Here is a 19,962-nt window from a genome sequence, read left to right on the forward strand (position 1 = left end):
AGGTGAGTAAACAAAATGTGCATGTGCTTCTATATCATTATGTATACAACATGTGTATATACTTGTGTATTGTATATTGTTATGTTTTTATACAGCATGTGTATATCGTTATGTGTATGTAAACATAATGGATGTAGTTGTTCTGTATATTATGTGAGTATACAGTATGCAGATGTACTTGTATATTATTAGGTATAATATGTGTATTAAGGGTGGCAGTTTCACTGGTGTTTTGGATTTCTAAAAATTATATAGGAGAACTCCTCCAAATGTTTGCGAAATTTTCGAACCTCTAACTTTTTAGCAAAACCTCGTAGGTTTTTATATTTGTGAGCTCGAAATAAAAAAGAAAAATTGATCCAAGAAATCTAAGGAGGAGCATTTCTCGGGGCTTTGCTCGTAATTTCAATTCGACTAGTAAACAAAATTCTTGAAGTTAAGATTTCAAACCTGCAAACATACAGAATATATATATATATATATATATATATATATATATATATATATATATATATATATATATATATATAATGTGTGTGTGTGTTTACAGTATATCATTGTGTGTATACAAGGTAAACAGTGTGTGTATTTATTTGCATGCCATTATTTGTGTTTACATCTGCAACATGTGTACATATTTGTATATTGTGTGTATACAGTGTATATAGAGTATGTATGTGTATGCATGGGGGGGGTGGGGAGATCCCGCTTAATCTTTACATATTAAATGTGTGCTCTTTTTGTCCCACATTTACTTTAATATGGATGAATCTGTTTTACCTGCAACACATTTCTGCAGTCTGAACATTTGGCAAAGTTTCTCTCTCTCACTCTTCCCCCCCCCCCCTCCATTTAATAATTATAATAATAGGTAAGGCCCCATCAGTTACTTGAAGTCTCAGTCTTGCCTATGAACACTTCCAATAATAGAAAATTTCTGGGAGAAGTAGCAGAATTTTCACTAAAGTTCGAGAACTAGGCAAAATGTGCAAGGTTTTTTTCACAAAATATTTTGTGTCACACATTTGAAGTGAGTTGCCTGTCTCTGGCTCCTGGTACATACAGTATGCCAAGGGACTGGCATCTGTCTTCCAAAAAGGGAACCCTTGAAACCTTATGTTTCTACTTGTATCTATATTGTACTATACCTAAAACCACCTGTGCTCTGGGACCCATGTTTTCTCTCTGCCATAATCCCTTCCCTCTCTTTCACTCCTTGTTCGCTGCAGCTTACTCACATCTAAAGGAACTTTCCCACCTCTCTTTCTGTTCTTGTCCTCTGACTTTCTATTTATCTGTATCTCTGTCTCTCTTTTAGTTCCCCTGTCACTGTCACACGCTCATAGTCCCACAAATTCACACGTTTGTATATACAAGTGAAGGGCCAGGATTGTTTCTGTGTCAAACACTACAACATGCTTTTCCCCACAGGATCACTAAGGAAGAAAGGATGGAATCTCGTCAGTTACACATGCTTTTCCATACAACAATCTCTCCCCAGGGAAGGCACAGACACAACACTTTATCACATAGGTGTCAGACTTCCCATACACTGCAGGACACAGGGTAGCAGCAGCAGCAGTCACACAATGTCTGGTCTCAGCTGCTAAATGATTGTGACCTACTTTCTGTTTCTGCAAATCATCAAATCCACAATTCATGAGAAAGAATCAGCGAGTGAGAGACACACAGAGGCCCAGATTCACTAAAAGCTGCTAAGCTTTAGCACATATGAATAGGAATAAAACTCACATATTCACTATAGGGTGCTAATCTTTAGCACATCTTCATTCTTAGGGCGGGCCAAAATGTAGCATCATTTAGTGAATCTGGGCCACAGAGAGAGACACAGAAAGAACGAGAGCAATAAACAAATGGGGAATAAAGTAAGACTGGGAGAGAGAGGCAGAGAAGGGAAGAGACTGTCATAAAAACAATAAACAATAGCCATGAATAAGAAGAGAGTGACGGAGAAGAAAATAAGTACAGAAAGTAAGAAATTGAAGTAAGAAACAAAGACCAAAAGGCATTAAATTGATACTTTGTCACTTTATGTCCCACCCAGTGTACTCTGCTACAGACTATGTTGGTGCCTACAGGATGAATAATAAAGTGATGGGAAGATGTAGAATAGTGTGTGGAAAAGATAATTTTTTATTTATTTATATTTATTTATAAAAATGTTTTACCAGGAAGTAATACATTGAGAGTTACCTCTCGTTTTCAAGTATGTCCTGGGCACAGAGTTATAACAATACATGGTTACAATAAAAAATAGGGTTATACAGTCAATTTCCAGACATTTCATGGACAGATAGAGCTGGAAATTTGGGTACAGGAGATAAAAGGGCTGGTGTCTTCCTGATTGAAATAGAGAAGCTTTAACTTCACCAAACATCAGTGAACGGCAGCAAATGGCTCACACCCTTTGGCTGTGCCAAAGGCTGTCTGCCTTTGGGGCAACAGAGATTTACACTGAATGGGGTTCAGATTGAATGCAGCTGTGAATTCAAAGTCATTTGTCCTCTTGGCTCATTAACATTCCAGTGGGTGGGGCTGGGGTTCCACATAGTACAAGCAAATGTTAACTAACACTTAGCACACTGGTCCTGTGCAGAGGGGAGCAGCTCTTGGGGAACCCCATCAGGCATCCATCTGCCTTTGGGGCAACCCAGATGTACACTGAAGGGGTTCAGATTCAGAATGGCATGTGGAAGAGAGAATGGCGTGTGGAAGAGTGAATGGCATGTGGAAGATAGAATGGCATGTGGAAGAGATAGAAAGGCGTGTGGAAGAGAGAATGGTGTGTGGAAGAGATAGAATGGCATGTTGTGGAAGAATACAATGTATTAAACTTTGCTTCTATGACACGCAGATGGATCAAAATACAGTAGGAGCAAATAAGCTTGATACACCGAACACATGAGACACAAGATCTAAATACCTCTGGCAGCCCATATTTCATGGTAAAACTGCAATACCTTGACACAAAGATAAGTGACACACTTTGGCGGTCAGAAGTCAAAGTTTTTGTATATAGTAAAGGTCCTAATATCTCCACCTTGGTTTTTGGACAGAAATCCTTCTTGATACGACCCAAGAAACCTCAGAGATCGGCTGGGCGACCTACCCAGAGGGTGGGGTGAGTTACCAATGATGATAAATATATTGAACCTGTGCTTTCCACATGGAAAGGTTCAGGATACCTAGCAGTTAAAATGAGTTACAATGAATTGAGAGCATTGAATATGTTCTAATACGTTTAATCGGTTTTCTGAAAAGTGTAACGATGAAATATTATATTATGCCAATAATTCTCCAAGATAGAATAGTACTGTAATATATATATATATATATATATATATATATATATATATATATATATATATATATATATATTTTATATATATATTGAAAATACAACTTTTCTTCTCAAACCCTTGTGTGCTGTCTCCTGATTTCGTGGATCCAAACACGGTATCGTTACTTTATCTTTCTGTATGGAACCTGCACCTACCAATATCATATCTATAGCTTCTGGAGTGCTGACTGACTTTATTTACTATATATATATATATATATATATATATATATATATATATATATATTTAGAAAATGGAAATATTACTGTATGCTCATTTGCATGTCTTGGCAGGTCTGCAACCCCGCCTTTCACCATTATCACCCAGCACACAGCACTTCCACTGCAGCAAGGGATTCTGGGAAATGACATGCAAATGAGCACACAGTGCCACTTTTTGCTTCAAAAACAAAATGGTTCCCCTATAGGCTTAAGCTTGCTGCATGGTCACAGCTTTGAGCACAGCCAGGGTTAAGATGCATAGCCAGTAAACCCACCCACAGACAGACTGTTTCGACCTTAATGGGTCTCCTCGGTGTGGGGTTGGTTATACTGGCTATGCAATTTTTTTTTATATTGAAAATACAACTTTTCTTCTCAAACCCTTGTGTGCTGTCTCCTGATTTCGTGGATCCAAACACGGTATCGTTACTTTATCTTTCTGTATGGAACCTGCACCTACCAATATCATATCTATAGCTTCTGGAGTGCTGACTGACTTTATTTACTATATATATATATATATATATATATATATATATATATATATATATATTTAGAAAATGGAAATATTACTGTATGCTCATTTGCATGTCTTGGCAGGTCTGCAACCCCGCCTTTCACCATTATCACCCAGCACACAGCACTTCCACTGCAGCCAGGGATTCTGGGAAATGACATGCAAATGAGCACACAGTGCCACTTTTTGCTTCAAAAACAAAATGGTTCCCCTATAGGCTTAAGCTTGCTGCATGGTCACAGCTTTGAGCACAGCCAGGGTTAAGATGCATAGCCAGTAAACCCACCCACAGACAGACTGTTTCGACCTTAATGGGTCTCCTCGGTGTGGGGTTGGTTATACTGGCTATGCAATTTTTTTTTATAAAAGATCCTTATAACAATCAGAATTATTTTTGTTTGCTCTCAATGTGAAATTCTGTATGATAACTAGTGTGTGTATATATATATATGCAAATATAACTGTATGTATGTATTTGTCCTTAATGAAGCTTTCAGAATGTTCTAAGGAACACATTTCTCCGGCATGGCAGTGTAATCCATGCCATCCTGTCATTCTGTATTATCCAGCTGATAGTTCTTTTTTCTTTACATCTCTTTTGACATGATGATCCTAACCCTAGTTTTCTCTTGTCTATAATTTCCTTCCTCGCGCTCAGTGGGATGAAGTCAGCATTTTAGATGGTCAACTGCGCCTACTGCGTACATATGAGGTATGCAATGCATATGCCCAACGCTCCAATCAGAGCAATTGGCTGCGCACGGGGTACATTGAAGGCAGAGGTGCTAAGCGGGTGTACACTCAACTACGCTTCTCAGTAAGAGACTGTGCCAGCCTGCGACCACCCCCTAGAAGACGTCATCTTGCATGCCGAGAGACATTCATGCTCTATTATAGCCAAGCAGATGAAGCATCGGAGGTTGAGGAACAGGACTGGGTGGAAGAAGCTTGGGTGAAGGTGGATACTATTGGACCAGGAAAGAGTTTCTCAAGGGATCCTGGGAAGGGGGGACAGGGCCCCAGAATGGATGAGAGAATTTTAGATTTTGGGCCAATAAACAGGAATGGCTTCTTCTTGGCTTTTGTGGACTCAGGAGCTTGTCTCTCTTTGGCTGGAGTGAAAGTCTACTTCCATAAGTGCCCTGCCACGGTGAGGAGCCTGGGATCCTTCCCTGAGACCCCTTCCAATGGTGAAGGGGGGGCATCATTGGCTGAAGCTGTGGGGAGGTGTGTGCCTGGAGCCAAACCCCTGGGGGCAACTCGTCTCAGGCTGCACTGTGGAGGGGAGGGAGAGTGGATGGTCTCCAGTGGGAGCTGCATCTGCAACCCAGGGAGAGAAGAGAGCGAGGACAGAACTGGGTGCCGAGGTAAGAGTAGTATCACAGACTAATTAACATCTTCAGGTGGGTACCAGATACTCATCTTCTCCTTATCTTACTGCTTCCAGGGTGCCAAACACAACAAACAGAGTTCATTAATAGAGGACTAAATGTCCTGCATATTATACTATGGGCCTCATGCAGTAAAGTCCGATAGAAAAAATCGTCAGGGTTTTTAAATCGCCATTTTTTACAGCTTTGCTGTCACAATATGCAAAGAGCCCTGAATACCAGTAATAGCAACATTTCAACAAATGGCGAGTAGCCAGCACCGAGATGATCTGCCCTCCAAAAAGGGCTTACCCGGCGAGTTGATTCTGCTGCAGAGAGAGAGAGAGAGAGAGACACCTCTCTCTCTGCGCAAATCCTGTTCAAAATAAAAATATTTTCAGTTACATTTTCTTACTAGTATAGATGAGCAGGGGGTCTCCAGAGCAGAACTGCGTTGATTTCATGTCCGGGGACCCCCTGCTTCCCGAGATACAAGCCCCGTTATGGGGGCATTGAAATGCATAGGAGATACCGGCACCCTATAACAGGCCCTCTATCTTGGGAAGCAGGGAGTCCCCGGATCTGAAATCAATGTGGTTCTGCTCCGGAGACTCACTGCTCATCTACACTAGTAGAAAATTAAAAATAAAATATGTAGTAAAAACCAATACATAACCCACCCCCTGTGCCCCTACATAAAACCATTATATATATATTTATTATTTTAGACACAGGATTAATACCACAGGCCGGCAGAGGTCCCCGGGTGGTCCCCGCAGGTGTCCGTGGGCCCCACATGGCACCCTGAGTGATTCCCACGGGTGTCTGAGGGCCCTCAGGTGGTCCCCGTGAGGCTCCGTGGGCTTCCAGGTGGTCCCTGCGGGTGTCCGTGGGCCCCAACGGGCCCAACGGATAATGTTGTGTTTCATGATGGGCAAATAATCTATTATCCATATCGGGATAATAGTTATTTTGCACATTTCTGTACTGTATGTGTTTGGTGGGGGGGGGGAGGCAAGGTGTATTTATTGAAATTTAGGCCATATTTTTTTTTTAAATACAGGAATGGTACCGCAGGGCAGCGGGTACCCACGGGAACCACCCGAGGACCCCATGACGCCCACGGGAACCACCTGAGGGACACCTCCAGGGACTATCATGGGACCCCTGTGGGGCCCCTGGACACCCACAGTGACCACCCAAGGGCCCACAGACACCTGTGGGAAGCACCCAAGGGCCCCCAGACATCCTTGGGAACCACCCGAGGGCTCCCAGACACCCGTGGGGACGACCTGGGGACCCCCAGACAACCACGGGGACCACCCATGGACCCCATTGAGGCCCACGGATACTCACAGAGACAACCTGGAGGCCCACTGAGCCTAGCAGCGACCACCGAGGGCCCCCAGACACCGATGGGAAACACCCGGGGTGCCCTGTGGGGCCCACGGACACCTGTGGGGACCATCCGGGGACCCCAGCTGGCCTGTGGTATTTAATGGTTTTATGTGGGGGCACAGTGGGGTGGGTGGGATGTACATTGTGTTTATTAAATATTATAATGTTTTTGGTGGCCTAGGAGCTGGCTATTAGGGCTGTAGTGTGTATATTTTTAATTGTGGGTAGCGGTGGTGGGTGAAGGGGGTATTAGTCCCAACGATGGGTGTTTAGGCCTACCAGGTGGATAGCGGTATTTTTCTTCTCTCTAAGTGCTGTCTGTCCGCTTCTCGGCAGCTTCTCACCACCTTCTTGCCAACTTTTTGTGGCTGGACGATTTGGAGAGAAAATCTCCCTTCTAGAGCGGTGATCAGTCTCTATAAGATGTACTAGAATTGAGCGAGTTTGAGAAGCTGGCGATAAGTGGCTTATCGCCCCGCGTTTTGGTGATTTTTTTCCCCTGCAAAAAAACAGGTGATTTTTCATGCATGATATGCTTTTATACAACATATACTTTGACCACATTACCACACAATCCTCCATGTAGCCATCAGCATGTACTCCACCTTAACAGTTCTACGTACACATAAATACAAATATCAACGTGCATATTTTATTTTAGGATGTATGCCTCTTTTGTGAAAAATTAAGGAACTGCAGCAAAAACAACACAGCATCTTAAATCCAACACAAATGTGTCACAAATACCTGAACATGGTGCAAGTAATAATATTACTATAGTATGTAATTGTATTGTTGTTGGCCCATAGAAATGTCCATATTTATCTGTCTCTTTCCTCCTCCCCCTACCCCCCACCCCCACCCACACCCACCTGCTTCTTTCACTCTCTCTACTTCATGCTCTCCCTTTCTCTTAACAGGAAAGATCCTGATTATTTCTGATAATCCTTGTAATCCCTTTAGTAATAATGTTTTATTTGGGTGGAAGATTTGGGACTTTGGTGGCTGTGAGTGAAGAATCTCTGGAATATCCTGGTTGCAATTGTTTTTAGTAAACTAGAGCATGGGTATTCAACTCCACTGATCAAGCTCTCCCAACAGGTCAGGTTTTTAGGATATCCCTGCTTCAGCACAGGTGGCTCAATCAGAGGCCCAGGCTTCGACTGCACCACCTGTGCTAAAGCAGGGATATCCTGAAAACCTGACCTGTCCGGGGGAGGGGGCAGGGGCTTGAGGACTCGAGTTGCGCACTAGTGAGCCTTGTTTACAGCAGCAAGAGACACATTTACTTTCCTCCAACAGTGGTCCCAACACGAAGACGGCTCTGATTGAATGAACTTGTCTCTTCTCACGTCCCTTCCATCTATCTGACCACTTAGGCCTATCTCTCCTCTGTCTTGAGGAGGATTTGAGATGTTTCAGATTTAAAGATGCAATTGTAATTATTTTCTTCATGCAGCCTCTTAACAAGTGTCTCTTGTGAGTTTGTAGGTGAAACAAGCACACATACACACAGGCACCACACATACACACAGGCACCACACATACACACAGGCACATACACATGCAGCACACATACACATGCAGTACACATACAGGCACACATACATACATGGCACACATAAAAATTGAGCACACATACACAGACACACATGCAGCACACATACACATACACATGCAGCACACATACACACTGGCACACATAAACACTTAGAAACATTCGTCTCAGGCAGTATCTATATATAAGTGTTTTTCAAATCATAATCTTCTCTTTCAAGTTTGTACACACTCATATAACATTAACTGTTTGCCTTTCTATCATATACTCATCTCTTTCTCTCTTTCTCTCTAACGTTCTATCTTTCTATGGATATCTCTCTTTCTCCAGACAACGCTATCTTTCTCTGAATGTGTTTTACTTCTGTTCTCTCTCTCTCTCTGGATTTTCCAACTGACCTAGAATTTAGGCAAATTGATTTCAAATGTCACATCTCCTGCTAGGAGGAAAGAGGGGGAGAGATGGGGCTGGAAGACCGGTGGATGTCTTTATTTTATTCTTTCTACTGTATATGGCCTCTGTTTATACTGTGACGTTGTCTTCCCAATGCCTGAGCTTTTTGGATAGGGGCCCTAAGAATGGAGAACATTTTAGTGGCATTCTTTTTTATTGGAGCTGAACTCAGAACTCTTATTAAGATACTCTTAATAAGAGCCAAGGTCAGAAAAAGAGAGAGACAGAGATTATTTGATTAAAAGTGAATAATAGTCATGGGCCGTAGACATTGGAATGTCACCATCTTGGCTATGTGATGTCATTCTTCACAACAGAGTGAGGCTGCATTCTACAATACGTTTCCATTCTTTAATAGCACAATCTGGCCCATTCCTCTGCATGTTTTCCTGCGCAGAGCTCAAGGTGAGGACAGATGGGTACTTTCAGAAGGAAGTAAAAGGAAGTAAATGTCAGATTGGTTTCCATTAGCACAAAGATTACGTTTATTTGAAAATAGTACTAACCTGCAAGTGTTATTGTTTAATTATTGCTTAAAAAAAAACATCAACAATAATATCAATAATTAAGACGATGAACAATGTCATCTGTCAATGTGTGAAATGTTTGCAAGCTTTTGCGAGACAATTAGAAAACTAAAATGCAACCAGTCCGCACATCTCTAGCCACCATGTTCAAAGGGCATTACCCCCTACATTTCTCAGTTAGAGGAGAGCTGAAGTGCCGTCTCCCTTACCAAAATCATAGCTTTTACCTTATTTGCCAGACAGCTGTCGACGTAATTAGCAGCTTCAAATAAAGCAAGAAAGATAACCTAATGTCAGAGGGGAATTTCAAGCGGCAATCTAGGTGGCCATTGTCTTCTTCTTTTACCCATATACAGTAGGATTGAAGCAGGGGGTCCCCAGAGCTGAACCCCATTAATGTCAGTTTCGGGACCCCCCTGCTTCCTGAGATACATACCTCTGTAGAGGGTGCCAGTAGCTACTTCGGCTTAGCTATGTGGTTCATTTTATGGCAGCTTTTCAAAGTTCCTGCGTTCTGCGGGCCAACAGGAAGCGGTGACGTCATGTGTAGTGGCTTCCTATTGGCCTGCGGGACGGGGGGCTTAAAACCCAACTGAAATACCAGCACCCTCTACTGAGGTCAGGAAAAACAGAGGACCCCAACTCCAGTCCTCACGGACCACTAACAGTCGGGGATTTAAGGATAGCCTCTCATTAGCACAGGTGGCCCAATCATTTTGACTGAACCACCTGTGCTCTAGCAGGGGTATCTGTAAAACCTGCACTGTTAGTGGTCCTTGAGGACTGGAGTTGGGGACCTCTCAGGTAAAATACTGCATGGATTGCTCCTTTAGAGAACCAACAATCTTTAAAATAAAATATCTCAAAACGTAAGCTTTATTACTTATTTTTTGTTTTATTTAATTAAGCAAAATCCTTGGAGACTGTGTTTCCATTATTAAAATATGGGAAAAGAGGTAGGATAATAATGCTTTTGTGCAGTGAAGTACAGTACTACTGCTTATTAAGGTAATTTAACAAATACTTCTGTAGCCCCCTTTCCCCATGTCTAAGGGAAATACATGTGCTGGATACCTGCCTGGCGTATAGGAGTCCTGATCCTCCGCTACTGCGAGCCTGGGGTGATCGCGTTTTATCTGGTGACAGCGCTTCCACCTTGGAGGGATCCTAGTGCAGCTGGATAACCCCTTCCCGGGAACAATACCGGCAGTAAATAAAGACACACACAGGTATCCCCAATTTATATTTACTGACATACACAGCCCCACAATACAATAACAGTACACCACAATAGCGAGTCCCCCAAAGTACTGAGGGTGCCCTGGGTACCTGTAACCCAATCTCCACAAGAGCAGGCCCTCCCAAATGTGAGGAGTAGCGCTACCCTCTTGTGTGTGTGGCTGTTTGTGCACTTTGGGTACCTTTCCTGGTCTCTGGTCCAGACCAGGACTGAAGATGGCGATACATCAGACTGCACTGTGAGCCCACGATGCGGCCTCTCCAATCCTCTCGCGAAGGCGTCCACCTCTAAGCGGGCTCCCAATGGAGTGTGTCCCTATAAAGTGTCTCTAGTTGCCTATGGTGCCAGACCGAAGGCGCGAACACCGCGTCCGTCCGTTACTGGTGCCTTAACTCAAAATTTGCCACTACAAGGCTAAGGGGAGCATCCCTATCTGGGATTTCCCTATAGCAGCCACAAACGTAGGTGAGTCTGGGCCTAGCTGGGATCTATGTGGGTATCTGGCCTAGTCCAGGGATGCCGTACTCCCCGGACACTACCTTACCCCTTGCTGTCCCTGCTCCGACTGAAATATGGTCCCAAACGCGCCGAATGTATCTATCTCTGAGCCTCGCTATCCCTGCAGCCCGATTGGCTGTGCTGACCCCACGTTGTACATGCCCTGGAGCATTGTGGGACACATAGTCCCTTGCGGAGCCTACCTCTATTGGCCGCCGCACTATGCTACCATTGCGCCTGTGCAACCCGACTGTCACGCATGCGCGGCCAACCAAGATGGTGGTGCCATGTACCGGCGTCCCTCAACGGAGCTCCGAAGCTCCCGCTACAGCCGCAGCCTTCCGGCAACACTACCGGAGATGCTCCCTGCAGTGCCCTGGTCCGCCCGCAGCTCTGGCGGCTCAGCATTAGCCTTCCCCTTCCCGCACCCGCATTGGAGGCAAGGGGGCTCGGCTACACTTCCATTTTTTGTATCAACAGGAATGCTCGTGGCTGTCAGGGAGGTCTATAAAAGAGTTAAAAAGTTGCACACGTTCCATTTAACCTCAATTCATATATATACACTGCACCCTAGTTCTAGTCTTTTTCCACCCAAACTGTTTCTTGTATTTGGAATCTCAAGCTGTTAAATAATACAAGACATTTCTTTATTCATTAGTGTTTGTGTCTGCACAGAGGAGGCTAATGGTAGGATTGTGGTGTGCAGTAAATACATGATGTACTGAGCCCTGCTGTTCCCTATTGGGGAATCACATGAGGACATTGTGGGGCAATGGCGCGTTCAGCCATATAATGTTTGAGGGGTCAACGACGGAGCAGAAATACAGTGCTCAGTGGCACCCAAGTGTGATACGGGAACCAACCCTATCCTGCTATGCCACTGAACGGTTTGTATTAAGGTACATACTTTACATAACTGGCAAGAACAGTCATTTAATAGGGGCTTCTATATGAAACAATGTTAATAAATTCCACACAGCCATGTGTAAAAATCTGTATTGTTTGCTTTATCACTTTGCATCTGATCTATGTATAAACTTGGCAATGATCCACAAAGCTCAGTGACATGACTTACTTTATGGGGTTAACCTAAGTTAACATCACGTCAAACCTAAACACTTCTCTTTAAAGGCCAAAAACATACCGGTAAGTCGTGTTTTCTCCTGTAAAGATCATTGTGTTCATTATAACAGCCGTTTGGGATAATGACGAGATAATGATGGGATAACGATGGGATAACGACATGGAGATGAGGAGATATCATTACATCTTAATAACTACAAAAGTGCATTACGGTTAATGTGGGGACCTAATCTTAATTATTTAGATCATACCTAAACATTATGCTTCAATAACGTGATGTTAAGCCTATGCTAATTAGATATAGATTGGACTTTATTTTTGCATATAATAAGCTTTGAAGATACGCCTCAACTTCAGGGAAAATAACGTCCACTCGTGTTTCGCGTAAAGTTGTGTTGTGAGCGTGGATGTCACAGCTTCGTGACCTGTCACTGAGGGATGTTTTCCTTTATAAGAAGATTGGAGAACTCTGCCTATTAACAGATGTAAAACACAATAAAGAACAAGCACTTAACTTATACAGTAAGTGAATAGTGTTACAATTGGTGAATAATATACCTACAGTATTATGCAATATAGAATAGCACTAGTGATACAATTGATTCCTAGTGACTCACAATATATACTACTAAAATAAACCTATACTTTCCTTATATGGCTGGGTTCCTACTGAGAATACGGACCATCCCCAAAGTCCACATGAAGAAAATTTGGTGGAATGTTCCACCACATTTTATTCCGAGATGTAGCCTGTCTCTCTGGGGGTTATTTATTAAACTGCGATAGTGCATATTTGGACACTACCACACAGAAACTCTTTTATTTGAATAGGGGTTTCCATGTGATTGTGCCCTAATCAGCACTATCAGTAACATTAATAACCCCCATTATCTCTGTGATGGCAGCAAGACGGAACATTTTGCTGTGGTCGTGCTCTCCTTTCCAATACTGTGGAGCACCATTTACTTGTTTGAATCTCCCACGGAAAGAGGATCACATCTGCTCTCTGTCACAAGGATGGTTAAGTGCGCTATATTTGTGGGATGTGAGAGACCAACTCATAATTCACAATAGTATTTGTACTTTCTCCCTGAAAAATATTCCCTGAACCCAATGTAGGTCAATGGAATATGACAAGATCTCACCATTGTCCTGCCAATCCTCCCTGAATGTTGTCTCATGTTGGACAGTACAATTGTGAAGCTGTGTTACTTTGTGTAACCCCTCTCATCTCTCCCCTGCAGCCTGCCCCCGTGGAACTTACAACCCCCCTGGGCCCTACACCTCTCACTGTCGCCCCTGCCCAAGTAATAGCAACACAACGACCCCCGGTGCACTCAGCTGCGTGTGCCACAAAGGCTTCTATCGCACACCCGAGGACCTCCCAGAATACGCCTGCACTGGTGAGTCATGTGACCTGACCATGTGACAGGGGTGGCCCAAATTAAATGGCATACCATTGATTCAAATTAGGTGTAAGTGATGGGTTCAGTGTATCATGCTGTGCAGTTGACATAGTGATTGGTCAAGCGGGTGTTTGATCTAAAACTCGTGTTTTTGGAGTGCCTATAAATGAGATTGGTCTGAAATGCAGTAGTTTGGGTGAGATTCTGGTACAAATATATTTGGTAAGGATAGGTATACTCCGGCACACTGAATAGGGATTCATCTTGAGTGAACTTGACATTTAAATGTGTAATTTTATTTTGCAGACAAGAACGTGCACAACATTTTGGGGCTGTCCCCTTCATCAGGCTAAACAAACAAATATATTTGTGACTAATTTGGAAAAAATTGGAGCAGTAGATTTTGAGAACAACAAAAATGAATATTTGGGTATAGACAAAAATGTTTGCATAGCATACTATAAAGCATACTATAATTTGCTGTTGGGTACGGAAAAGCAGAGGAATGTACTTACAGTACTTAAAGCTTCCCATCCTTATCAAGTCTCCTTTTTGTGCCCTGTACCAAACTGAACTTTTCAAAATGTTTTGTGCTTTTTATGGCAAATACATACATACTGAAGATTGTTTATCAAACATCCCATGACTCAATTGGGTTTAGGGTAATTATGTGGCTGGGACCATTTGGAAACGTGTTGACAGCACCATGAATGTTAAATAACAAAGAGCCGTGTCAAATTCTAAGGCAAAGATAAAGCCACAGATCCTTGACATGTTTTAAACATATAATAATCTTGAGCAAAATATAAAGCCTGCAGTTCAGATGAGTTCCTTAAGTATTTTAACAAATACTGAAAAATAATTCAAATCGAATCTATTCTATGATTTATTAAGATCTCTTATAAAATTACTTTTAGATAATTTCCTTGTTCTTCTCTGAAGATTAGATCATGTTACTCATGCTCAATAGCAATAAGTACACTCGTGCTAATACCATTTAGTGAGGGGGTACTGTTACTGTGCATATGATCTGGAGGTGAGGAATGCCGGGCCTGTTTGTGGAACTTTAGTAGCAAATAATGATTTGTACATTGGATAGCGAGGTTTAGAAAGCTATGGCCGAGGATCCTGTTTTAATATGGGAACAGCTTGGGACCGTTTGAGCCCATTCTGACTCATCCCAGTACAAACACTGACTGATGCTGGGATACAAATGTTTATTTGGAATCAGGACTCATAGGTTTCAAAGAATGGTTATTGCTCTTTTTTCACAAGTGTCATTGAATATTAGGTAGAGGAAAGGTTAAGAAGTCGAACATGTCTCAGTGCAGATACATAGGGTTGACTGTAACTACCCACCCTCTTCTCTTTCAGGCCCTCCTTCAGCCCCATGTGATTTAAACTATGAGGTGACAGGCCCTGGTGCTGTAGCACTAACATGGAGGGCCCCCAAAGACATGGGAGGCCGTGTGGAGGTCATGTACTCAGTAGCATGTAAAGAGTGTATGACAGGACGCTGCCTACGGTGTGGGGATGGAGTGACATTCCAGCCTGGTCAAGTGGGGCTCTCACAGACACGGGTTCACCTATCAGGGCTCCTGCCTGGGGTAGCTTATACCCTGGAGGTCCAGGCAGTCAACCAAGTGTCAGAGTTGAGCCCTGAGCAACCAAAATATGCATCCCAGAACGTCAGCATTAGTCAGTCAGGTGAGGCATGGAGTGCTGTGTAAGAGAGAGTAATAAGAAATTCTTCACCAATAGGTTTGCCTCATCAGCACTGTCTCTCTCAAAGCAAATATGGCATTGTAGCTTGTGGTGAGATATTTGGATATTATACAAGGATCACAGTGGAGTCCATGGTTCTATGATCGTACCTTATCCAATGAACTGGATCATTGGGTATTCCTAGCTCAGATCATTATTGTGATATCACTATCACTGTCCTATGCCAATCTAGCCATTGGTTCATTGGATGAGAGCTATGGTGAGACGACACCTAGCCTACATTGAGGCAGCTTTGTCCTTTGTTTAAAGTGATAGAAAATTAAGTTTCATCATTCGTTTGCTAGTTAGAGTCCTAGTAAGTAACATTATCAGGTTATTCTAAGGGAAGCAATGTCCTGATAAGTGAATGTTCTAAGAAATACATAAAGTGATTATACAGGTATGTCTTCTGGTTATCAGCTTGGGTGTTGTTTGGTATGTTAGCTTGGACCACAGTGAGGGCAAGATATTGATGAAAGCAGCTGACTTCTGAATATAATTATATCTTGTGCTTCTATTAGATTACATAAATAACTGTTTTAAAATGATTACAAACAAAACATTGTCGCAGTTTGGAGAAATAATGTATGGTACAAGTTGCCTCTCGTCCATTAGGTGGCTGATGTTATCTATTACAGTACTGTAATACGATCTGTTGTGTGGATTAATGAATGGGAATCTATCACACACAGCAGGCAAATCTGTTATATATGTTTGGGTTGTGCATTGTATATCAGATTGTCTTGGAACATGTTTGCATGTGTTTATGTGGGATTGATGTGTAAGTACTGTATATGCTTATGTTTGTGTAGTTGATTCTGTGTCAATTTGTGCATGTCTGATGCCCCCTATAAGTACTTTATGCTTCTATAGTTTCTCTTTATATTTCTCTTTTCTTCCCTCTCTTTTCTCCATGCATTCCGTGCTTCTGCTTTACCCTCTCTTTCCGTCTCTTTCTCTCCTGCCTCTGTCTCGGAGTGTCTCTCTTGCCCTGAGGCCCTACACTCTAATTGAAATCTGTTTCTGTGATGCTTTCTCTATACTGTATGTGGGGGACTTGCAAGAGGCGGTGATGAGGTGACCCAAATTCAAAGCGACAGCTCCGGCCAAGCGTCACCTTCCCTCCAGTCACATGTCACAGTGTAGAGCACAGTGTGTCTGTGTGTTTATCTTGTATGTGTTTTTTATGATACACGATAAAATATGTTCCATCTCATTCTTTGTCTTTATGCTATTTTTATCTCCCCTCCCCTCCCTCTACCTCTCTATCTCCCCTCCCTCTCCTTGCCTTTTCCCTTCCCATGGATTTCTCTGATTTTGTCTTTATCTCACACAGTCCCCTCTGCAGTTCCCATCATACACCAGGTAAGCCGATCTATGCAAAGCATCACTCTGTCTTGGCCAGAGCCGGAGCAGCCAAATGGAAAGATCCTTGATTATCAGCTGCGATACCGGGAAAAGGTATTGCATCCTACCATCTACTGACACATCCTCTGTGTGCAGGTCCTAATACAGCACATCCTACATCTGTTACCATAGACATCTGTCTTATAATTCCTAGCCTAAGGATCCCACCAGCAATATTCTCAGGTCTTAAACGCACTGTAGCACATGGCATTTCACCACTACTGTCAGCTAATCACACCCAGGGTTTTGTGAACACATGAAATCTGAATGAGTCACATATTGCTATTACTATAAATATGTCACTGCTATGATCAATCCCCAAGATTGCACTAGGAAAGGGCCAGGGGCCTTGAAACGCTAGCGTTGCTATGATTCACTATGCTACACGTTTGACTTGCTATGCAATACTTTTTTGATACAGTAATTATGTGTAATTCTAACTTTTTCATACGACTTTTTGTATTTAAATTGATTCTTGGTTTAGATTAAAATAATGTATTTTGCATAAATGTAATTGTTTATTCATTTTTGAGTGCCGGTCCATGATACTTCTTCATACATAATACATCTCGATACTACTGTACTACATCATATTACACCTCAGAGGCTCATCACTAACAATACCCAACAGTGGATCCCAACTTTTATTCTAGATCCCACCAGTTACATCTCTCCCACTTCTCACAACATTCCATTCTTCTTCTGTCACCAAAGATTCCCTCTTTGTAAAGTCTGGCCAGGAGTAACTTAGCTCCCATATTAACATGGCACAATGTTTGTCTCATGTGGCTCAGACAGTTGTTGACTTTGGGCCATGTCTCCACAGGCAGACGAGGGGGAGTCACTCTCTCTCATCAGTGAAACAAATACTGCAACAGTTGGTGGTCTGAACCCAGGGGCAATCTATTCCTTCCAGGTGAGAGCAAGAACAGAACGTGGGTACGGACTCTACAGTGGAAACATGTACTTCCAGACTCTGCAGGGGGGTAAGAAACTTAACACAACACCAGTTGTCCATATACTGCTAAATATTACATAGCACTTTGTTACAAGGCTCAGTGATACTGTACACACATAAAGAAATGAATATTTCTGAGAAAATAAAAAAGCTCAGTGATAAACTGGAATAGCGCCTTAAATCCAATATGCAATAAATAAAATGCATATACTTCAAAGAAATGCAGGGCATGCGTAGAATAGAACAATACAAGACTCAACACACCTTACACAATAATGTAAAGGGGACAAAAAGAATAATGTTATAATATAGTAGTAATGCAAAAAGGAAGAGCAAAGTCTTCAGTAAAAGTAGACTATTTACTTCCTCACATTGCAGGGGTAAAGTATTGTCCCATACAACAGTAGTTCATTTCAATGTTGACTATTTCATGTCACGCAAATCAACTAAGTGATAGATTTCACAATATTAATCTGAATGCGACTTCATATCTAATACAACACAATACTTGACAAAAGGAATACAACACTCCACAAATATATATCAGTACACATTGTTACACTTATTTACCAGTCAAAACAAAAAACAACACACTGTCTTTATCCGGGACTTGTAACCACATTTCACTCCATACCTGTAGGTGAAGAGCAGTCAGACCTCTCCCGGGACAAGCTGCCTCTTATTGTGGGGTCATCTCTTGGTGTTCTGGCCTTCATTGGAATCTGTATTATGCTCATCCTGATCCTCCTGTTCAAGAGGTTAAAGCTTGTGCTTTCTCTCCTGTAACTGTCTCGCTCTCTCATTCTCCTGTAATTGTTCTCTCATCCTCTCTCTCTGTCTCCTGTAACTGCCTTACCCTCTCTCTCATTCTCTTGTAATTGTCTCGCTCCTTCTCTCTCTCCCCTCTCACTGTCTCACCGTGTGTCTCTGTCTGTCTCTGTCTGTCTCTGTCTCTGTCTCTCTCAATACTGTACATAGGCCCCTCTTTCTTTCTATCTTTTTTAAGTGTGTCTTTCTCCCTGTATATTCTCAGTAAAAGACGAGAGACACCGTATACTGACAGACTGCAGCATTATATCAGTTCCAGAGGTGAGTATAAAACAAACGTGCTACAAAGACACACATATACTATACATGCTAGCTAAACACTAAATGTACAAGATATACACTTCTAATGATATATGATATGATATATATATGATATACCGGTACAGTAGACATAAACAGGCAGAGCTAAGAGAATGCTGAAAACAGATACAGACAGTGGTAGACACATATTTATAATCACAGACAATGCAAGAAATACAGCAGTAATGATTCTCTTGGACATACAGAAGAAAGTACTGTGTTAATGCTAATGGTTACAGACAGTGCTACACCAATATCAATGTGAGATATGACCAGTAAAAAGATACACATTTGCACACACCTACACACACATTAACTGCTATTTGCCTTCAGGTTTGGGGGTGAAGTATTATATTGACCCTTCCACGTACGAGGACCCCACGGAGGCACTGCGGGAATTTGCCCGTGAGATTGATGTGTCATTTGTGAAGATTGAGGATGTGATTGGCACAGGTATTGGGTGGGCCATACAGGCTTTCCACATCACTACGGCTGAGGCTCTCAGTTACATTCACCTCCTTCAGTCCCCCTGCACACAGCAGTCACACTTTGCTTCAGAGCTGACTATACACCCCCGATTAATAACTATGCTGCCCTTTTCTGCTTACGTTTTTGGTATTGAAAAAGACAGGACCACAACTTGTAGAATCTTTAACAACTCCAGTGATTGTGTTCACTGCTAAACAAGGGGTTGGGCTGGTGCCTGGAGGATGGCAAGCTCTGAAGAAATGTGAAAACTTTAAAGCATAATGGATGCATGAATCAGACTTGCAACTAGTCTAACACATGAATAAAAGAAAAAGAGCAGCGCTAATCACTATACGTAATTAATGTGGAGTGTTACAGTATGTACAAAAATGTGAAAGTGGCTAAAGTGTTTACTCCTGTAAAGGTAAACACATCAATAGCTCCCAATGTAGTTAATCTCCCGTATAGGAGGGAAATACTTAAGTCCAGCTGCCAGAGTCCAATGAGAGAGTTGAACGTCCCTCCAAAGACAAGTTGCAGAAAATAGAGGATGTCTTCCGGTGTGTAGACTCAGATGATAATTTCAGACATGGAAAAAAACAGA

General features: G+C 42.4%; 1 protein-coding gene across 3 annotated transcripts in view; it reads left to right on the plus strand.

Annotated features, from left to right (window-relative positions):
- LOC142501640 (ephrin type-B receptor 5-like) overlaps positions 1–19,962 on the plus strand; it is a 32,218-nt gene that overhangs the window by 1,070 nt on the left and 11,186 nt on the right. For 2 of the 3 annotated variants that reach the window (XM_075611784.1, XM_075611783.1), the window contains 9 exons: positions 3,078–3,142; positions 4,759–5,467; positions 13,472–13,630; positions 15,008–15,340; positions 16,734–16,858; positions 17,631–17,790; positions 18,403–18,520; positions 18,796–18,851; positions 19,224–19,343. In XM_075611784.1, coding sequence (XP_075467899.1) covers positions 3,078–3,142; positions 4,759–5,467; positions 13,472–13,630; positions 15,008–15,340; positions 16,734–16,858; positions 17,631–17,790; positions 18,403–18,520; positions 18,796–18,851; positions 19,224–19,343 — 1,845 coding nt within the window. The remainder of the gene's footprint in view (positions 1–3,077; positions 3,143–4,758; positions 5,468–13,471; positions 13,631–15,007; positions 15,341–16,733; positions 16,859–17,630; positions 17,791–18,402; positions 18,521–18,795; positions 18,852–19,223; positions 19,344–19,962) is intronic. The other variant, XM_075611785.1, reaches the window with a different exon arrangement.

The sequence above is a fragment of the Ascaphus truei genome, chromosome 8 (assembly GCF_040206685.1).
Source record: "Ascaphus truei isolate aAscTru1 chromosome 8, aAscTru1.hap1, whole genome shotgun sequence".
NCBI lineage: Eukaryota > Metazoa > Chordata > Amphibia > Anura > Ascaphidae > Ascaphus > Ascaphus truei.